The 7,773-nt window shown below is 34.5% G+C and overlaps 1 protein-coding gene across 1 annotated transcript; it reads right to left on the bottom strand.

Moving 5' to 3' along the window:
• Window positions 780-6,480, bottom strand: LOC109224854 (glucose-induced degradation protein 8 homolog). Its single transcript, XM_019389411.1, has 7 exons — window positions 6,188-6,480; window positions 3,394-3,535; window positions 2,209-2,356; window positions 2,051-2,126; window positions 1,857-1,968; window positions 1,676-1,767; window positions 780-1,139 (listed from the first exon to the last, which is right to left on the bottom strand). Exons 1-7 carry the CDS (start codon window positions 6,218-6,220, stop codon window positions 1,095-1,097), a joined length of 648 nt encoding a protein of 215 aa, XP_019244956.1. The 5' UTR covers window positions 6,221-6,480; the 3' UTR covers window positions 780-1,094.

Genomic DNA, 7,773 nt, shown 5'->3' with positions numbered 1-7,773 from the left:
GAGAATAAAAGCTCTTAAAATATATATTCCATGCATGTAGTACCAAAAAAATATTGAATTAAAATAAATATATAATTATAATATATATTATATTTGCTTGACAACTTTGTTCAATTATTTTGTTCCATCATATATGCATGAAAACCTTTTTTTTTATACTTCATAAAAAAAATTTGTTTATTCTATACTTATCCATAATAAAGAGTAAAAAATGAGAAATAATATCATTTAAATAGCATTAAAATTTTATAGAGTGCTATGGAAAAATTTATATAGGTATTTTGCCACCGAAAGTTTTGAGTGTTGCGGAAATAGTTGAGTGATCGATTGAGTGCTTTAAAAATAATTAACTGATTTTTGTTATAAGCAAATAAAATATAAATTTACTAGATAATTTCAAATAACTGAGAAACCATTCGAATAATGAACTCAAAAATGTTGAGTATAAGTAACGAAAATCTTCTCCAAAAAAGAGAGATCAGAGATGAAACCTTGAGGAGCAGCACGAAAAAATGGAAAGTCGTGGAGACGGCAAACCACCAGTTAGCCACAATGTGGATCTTCTTGTGATTATTTGATGGTCAAGAGTTAGTATCACTTCGGTTTACTAACGAGAAACAACTTGTTTTGGTTGGCTCAGGTTCTATGATCGAGTGTGTAAACTTAAGATCCCATAAAACTGGGAAAAAACTCTATTTATCTTCTTTTTTTAATTTTTTTCTTAAATTTAAGACAATCCACTAACAGGTCAATTATTTACATTTAGAACATTTTCTCCCTGATCTAATCTTCTTCTAATGTCGAGTGCATAAGAATTTTCATGTAAACAGAGCATTTGACTAGCGCATTCGTTTATGACATTTTTAAGTATAAACAAATCGCTACAACTGGTATCGTGGTATTCAGTAGTAAAACTTAATGTCTCACAGTTGCCCTGAGGCTAACTCATGAGGTCTTAAAAACGTCACAGAATCCATGATCAGCCATTCCATTTTTTGCTATCAGAAAGCAGACAATGCGAATCCAGCTGCCAGTGGAATTCAAGATGCAGTAATTTCTGTGAGTAGTGGAAACATGTTCCTAAATTGGCTCACCTAGCTCTTCATAAAGTCTTTCAAAGAAAATGGTGGATGCCCTTCCTGCAAACATTACGGTCATCAAAAGTTAGTATAGCAACACGATCAGACATCAAGAATCTTGGAACTGCTAAATTTTCAAGTGAAGCAGTTTGGAGCAAATAGATAGTCCTTGTGGAAAAAAATGATTTAGCGGAAGTAGCACGACCAAGAACAAAGTGGGCAATGGGCAATCACAAAGAAAGGGTGTAACCAGAAGAGAAGGCACAACGGATAAAGTTTGACCAAGAAGTGTACTGAGACGGGAAAAAAAATCAAATTTCTACCAAGATAATTGGAGGTTCCAACTGATGAGAAGCAACTGATGAGAAGTCAAATGAACCTAAAGAAGAGAGGGGAAAAAAAAAGGGGGGGGGGGGGGGTAGGGAGAGAGAGAGTGGGTTGCGACGAGGAGTGGATCGATCNATGGGGTTGCACCAGGGATGGATCATCTGAGCTTATATCAAAACTCACTTTTTAACACTCATTTTCACTCCTCTATACTCCCCGTCCGCAGAATGCTAAGCAACAGATCACGAAATAAAGTTCTAAGATCAAACCTTATTGGATTCTTGACTTAAGCATTGTCTTACAACAGTTGTCTGCTGTATCAACCTTTCAACTGCAGAATAGCTGGGGAGGTTGGAATTTGCTGCCAGCAGCATGACATAGAAAATGAGTGAGAGGAGAGAAAGTAGTCATAAGAAATCATAACACCAAGAAAGACCCGTTAAAACACACCAAGTATTGCTCTATTCAAACTATCGGAAACTTGCTGCCTGTACTCCAAGCTTAATAGATGAAACATGGGCGACTTTTCTGGCTCATTGTAAGCTAATAAAGCCATGAAGTCCTGCCACAAAATTCCAATAGTTAGACAAGTTCGAGGTAATTATAAGAGAATATCTGAGAGATTTGCTAAGGAAGAAACGTACTTCAAGTTTTTCAACATATTTCTGCACCTTCCCAAAAGGAGCCAACTTCGTTTGTGCAAATTCCAGAGCTTCTGTGCTGCCACATGAAGATAGTAAAAAAATTGTCAAACAATGTAAGTTCATCTCTTCCAAGGAAGCCATTGGCCTACCATGCTCACCATTTTCTTGAGCAGACGAGTCCAACAAAATGAAGGCTCAAGAGATCAAAATGCAGATCCTTATTTTTTTCCAATAAGTCAGGAGCGAGCTGCTCTGTAAGTTCAATGGCCTTCAGTACATTCCCCTCTAGTGCCAAATGATAAATCCCTGGAGATAACTCTATGGTTAGGACTATCAATCAAACACGTCTAAAAGACTAAAATTAATAAGTGGAACGCCAGAATCCAAACAACTTCATCTTACAGCATGCCAATGCTTACCACGGACTGGATAAACTGAATTATAAAGAGGAAAAGGAAATAAAACAGCATCTTGTTAACATTTTCAAAACTGCCCCACTTTATTAAAATAGGTAAAACCATCTGCTGTTCCTATGCATTGAAGGTGAATACAACAACACTACGTCTCAATCCCCAAGCAAGTTGGGTTGGTTATCTGATTCTAAACATTCATTCTGCTTATTAGGCCTCATTTCATAATTAGGGCTTCTCTAAAAACAAATATCCTCTAAATCTCGCGCTTATCCTGATATTGACACATCCTTCTTTAACCAAGGTGAAAATATACCTGGTACATACTAGACTTACCATACGTACCAACAATGACCAAACCTTATTCCCGACTAGCCAATATTACCTATTTGGATATTTTTCATCTAATAAGTTCTCTCTTTTGCTAAGCCAGCATGGACTTTAGAGATTGTAGTTCTTTTGAGGCAGCTTCCTTCTATGTTATTTTAGGTCTATCTCATCCCCTTTTAACACCTTCAATTATTGTGTTACACATTCAATCGTCAAGCATTGGAGAATAACAATGAAGTAAAATTTGTGCCCCAAGTTTACAGTCATTCGACATATCAAAATGAGTATGATATGCACAAAAGACAGTAGGGATGCAAAATGTGTGTTGGAATATCAACAGAAAAGCAGCATGGATATCAAAATGAAACAAGCTATTACAAACAAGGCTATTTCTCAGATAAAAATGCTCATTAGGAAAAATAAGAAAAGGGGGGGGGGGGGGGGGGTTAATTATCAAGGAAAACTTTTCTCAATGCTTAGAGGCAAACCAATACCAGATGGGCTTATGGAAATGTTAATGCCATTAACTGTAACAAAATGAAAAGAATGACCAACAAACAAGCTTCAAGAAGCTACCTGAACCTGATGAAAACTATCACTTACATTTTCTCTTCACCATATCCTCCAGATGATTTGCAGTCTGCTTCATGCCAGTGGAGGCAGTAAATGATTCCAACGTGTCTGTGAAGCAATTATGCTCAAGGTATGACATGACAATGTTGTGAACATCACCATCATTGACAGCCTATTGACGAAGCACACCAGCAAAAACTAAAAGTTAGACATGATACAAGATTCATCTAAATCATACATCTTTAATTTTTGAAAGTTTTTCAAGACAGAACAATGAAAGAGAGTCCACAAACAAGAACAAACTTCTCCGGCAATAGGTTATTTTCAAAATTTTCTTAACATTGATCTTAAAGTCAACTTTTTAAGAGCCCATTTGGACATAAGAATTTTTTCGATTTTTTTGGAAAAAATTTCACTTTTTTTCGAAATCAGTGTTTGGCCATAAAATTTCCAATTTTCACTTGAAGATGAATTTTGGAATTTTTGAAAATTTGAAAAACTCCAAATAGCTGTTTTTCAAAATTTTCACTCAGATCACTCACGAAACTTCAAAAACAACCCAAAATTATATTCATGTCCAAACACAACTCTAATTTTCAAATATCATTTTCACTTGAAAAAAATTTCACTTTTTTTTTTGGATTTTTTTTTTGATAAGGTAAATTGTATTAATCAAAAAGGAGAAAACTCCCATATACAAGAAATATGCCAAAAAGTAGAAAATTTACATCATAACATGATTCTCTACAAATGACGCCCAATCTTCTATACAAGTAGGGGCTATATGAGTGCACCAAAAAGCGATCAAAGATAAAAGACTATTCTTAAGATGTGAAAAAGGAGACTGAATCCCCTCAAAAGCTCTCCTATTTCTCTCCCCCCAAACTATCCACATAAGAGCTAACGGGGCGAACTTCCACGCCTTTTGCTTTCTTCTTCTACGGAAACCGGCCCAGCTACATAACATTTCCTTTACAGTGCTTGGCATCACCCATTGAACACCAAAAAGATTTAGGATTGCCCTCCACAAACCCCAGGACACAGGGCAATGAAACAAAAGATGATCAACTTCTTCCCCTGAGCTTTTACACATGTAGCACCAACTAACAAGTGTAATTCCTCTCTTTCGCAGATTTTCAGCAGTCAAGATCACTCCCCTCGCCGCTAACCATGCAAAAAAGCACACCTTCGTGGGCGCCTTAAGAATCCAGATCGAGGAGTATGGAAAAGTGGCCTCCTCTCTCACTAACATACTCTGGTAAAAGGACTTTACGGTGAACAAACCATCGCCACGCAACCCCCATCTCAAAGAATCACAAGATGGTTGGGGCCTGTCTTGCCCATATACCAGTGGCAACCAATCTTGGAGCTCCGCAATCTCCCAATCTTGCATGTTCCTTCTAAATGAGAGGTCCCATACTACAACCCCCCCCCCCCCCCCCATGCTCCTTGCGAATTTGTTGAAGCATCAATTCCTTCTGGTTTGAAACTCTGAAGACGTGGAGGAAAGAGACCCTCAGAGTATCCTTTCCACACCACCTATGATTCCAAAAGTTGATTCTCCTTCCATCTCCCACCATGTAAGTGATGTTGCTATTGAAGGCTTCCTAATTCTTCATGATGCTCCTCCACATGCCACACCCGAAAGGTGTTGTGATCGCCTACTAATTTTACAATTCTGATGTCCAAACGCCCACTAAAACTTTATCAATCAACTAACTATTATTCAATCCCAAACCAGTTGGAGTTGGCCATGTCCCAAACCAGTCGATCCTCATTCAGATTGAGCACATTCCATTGCTAATACTAATCATTTTTCTTTAAGGGTGAACTAGAGGTCCTCTAAACCAACAAGCTCTTTAAATCTCCCACTTATCCCTATGCTAACATACAAACAACACTCCTAGTGAATACCAGACCTAATGTAAGTGCAACAATAACTAATTCTTAATCCTAACAAATATCGTCTATATATCATTCGATCCCATTAATTCTTAAGTAAGTCTACATTGGTTACGAGAGACTATAGGTCTCCTGAGACAACACCTCGTGTTTAGGTCTATCTTGTCCTCTTTTAGCATCTTCAAACATCGTAATACCAAACATGTGGACTGGTACATATTATACTCTCCCTTTACTCGCTTCTCAATTTCAAATAGTCATATAAAACAATAGGGATATACGTTTTTTACAGATTGTTAAAATATATGCTTACCGCTTTTAGTATAATAGTAGCTCATTATTTTGAAATTGGATAAAGGTTGCAGCTTGTAATTTACTTTTTGTGTAATCTTTTTTTTATGATGATAGTGTCTGGACCCGCTTACACGCACCTCGACTATTCCACCGAGTACATATTACCTCCCACCATTATAGGTACTTAGTAACAGGCCCACCGGAGCTTAGGCATATGGGAAGAAATCACTTAGTGTTTTCTTTTTGCATAAACTCAATCTCTGATTTCAACAAACACAATACCCATGCCTTAGATGACTTCAACAATTGGTCAAATTGATCCTCCAAAACCAAAATATGATTAAGGAAGGAGTAAAAGACAACAAGGTTTCCCTAATTTCCCTAATAAGCAAAAATTATATGAATAAAAAAGCTAAACAACCCCATATATACATAAAACCACAATGTCACATATACAAGTAGTCAATTATCAAAAAGAACTGTTGAAGTCAATTATTAACAAATTACAGATTCAAAAAATTGAACCAAATGGTCTACGATGGTGTTTATCAAATAACTAAAAATTCGACCGATAATATAACATGAAAAGACCACCAACTTTGTTCTGAGTAAGAGAAAATTAACTTACAATGTTTTCGTATTGTCGGGGATCAATATCCATTCGTCCACCACACCCTTAAAATTATTCGATTATTACTGCGTTACTGGTACCCAATTTTTGGTCGGTTGGAAGAAGAACAAGTTTTTTTACAAAGTACCCCTTGCACTGCTATGCAACGTTTTGATGGCTGCGTTCTCTGTGTGTGTGTGTGTGTTTAAAAGACTTTGAAGCAGAGAGAAAGACTGCAGATTTTCGCTGGATACGTTGTTTTTCTTTGTTTTGGAATTGGGACACGGCACCGGGCAGTGGGATCTATCTTGATATACGGAAAACTTTATATTAGTCGATTAATTTGAATTTGGTACTTTGAGCATAAGTTAAATTTTAATTTTGAAGAATTAACCCAAGTAGCCCCCACTCAACTGCTTAAACTAAAAATAAAAGATGGAGGTATAATATATACATAATTTTTGTATTATATCTATATCTATCTATCTATCTATATTATATTATTATTATTATAAGTATGAATAAAATGTTTGATTACAAAAATAACCTTTTAATATTAAGCATAATAACTCACAACAAAAGAACATAATCGGAATTCTACACATTAGCCTTGTAATCTTATTAGTTTTAGGACATAATACTACACGTTAGGAATCCTACATGATTACCTTTAGGAATCCTATTATTATAATTATTTTCGGTCGTAGATAAATAATACTACATATTAGCATGTAAACGTAATACCATTAGGAATATATTAGATTTTCTATTAGTATAATTATTTTCAGGATATAGACATAGTTTTAGTCATGTAATCCTATTACTTTTAGGATATACTTCTTAAAAAATTCCTATTAGTAATTTAATTTAAAAACGTATTATATTGACCAAATTCATTTAGAAACATGAGAGCACATATTATTATAAAAGTACGAATATAATATTGATACCAGAATAGCCTTAAAATATTAAACAAAAGAACTCATAAGGAAAGGACATAGCTGTAATAACTTTTTTTTTTTAACTACAATAACTTCTATGTTGATTTTCTTAATATTTAAGATTTTAAAATTAATACAACATTGTGTGTTGAATTCTTATTAAAAGTATGTAGAAAGATTTAATAAAATCAATTTCATAAGAATCCTCCATATTGGTAATATATTACCACTCTATATTATTCAATACCAAGAAAAAGGAAAAGTAATACTAAACAGACTGGATAAAGTGTTGAAATCGAGAAAAAAAAAAAATCTCCACGATAATATATTATATTTAAACTGCTTTCCTACTCAAATAATATTTTTATTATTATTATTATTAATTTATCGTGTATTATAGAAAAAAATATACCCAATTATTAAATAACAACTAAGCAAATTTTTAAGAATATAATGTGTGAGAAAAGAAAGAAAAAAGGTTGGTAAGAGCCAATACCACTAATGATTTTGCAAACATAAAGATCTAAAAGTGGAATGTCAAATCGATCTTTTTACTCTTTGAAAATAAAATTTATGGTCGATAAGATTATAATTACAGTTAAATATTCAAACACGAGATGAACTAATATTAAGAATCCAAATCAGTAGAAAATAAATTATATT

Source organism: Nicotiana attenuata, chromosome 4, assembly GCF_001879085.1.
Source record: "Nicotiana attenuata strain UT chromosome 4, NIATTr2, whole genome shotgun sequence".
NCBI classification, from domain to species: domain Eukaryota; kingdom Viridiplantae; phylum Streptophyta; class Magnoliopsida; order Solanales; family Solanaceae; genus Nicotiana; species Nicotiana attenuata.
The sequence above is the reverse complement of the archived record's forward strand: the minus strand, read 5'-3'. Positions and strand labels throughout refer to the sequence as shown.

Coding starts and splice junctions, on each gene's coding strand:
- LOC109224854 (XM_019389411.1), bottom strand. CDS start 6,220: ATGGATATTGATCCCCGACAATACGAAAACATT. Junction 2,357..3,393: donor GGATATGGTGAAGAGAAAAT/GTAAGTGATAGT, acceptor AGTTATCTCCAG/GGATTTATCATTTGGCACTA. Junction 2,127..2,208: donor CTCGTCTGCTCAAGAAAATG/GTGAGCATGGTA, acceptor TTCATGTGGCAG/CACAGAAGCTCTGGAATTTG.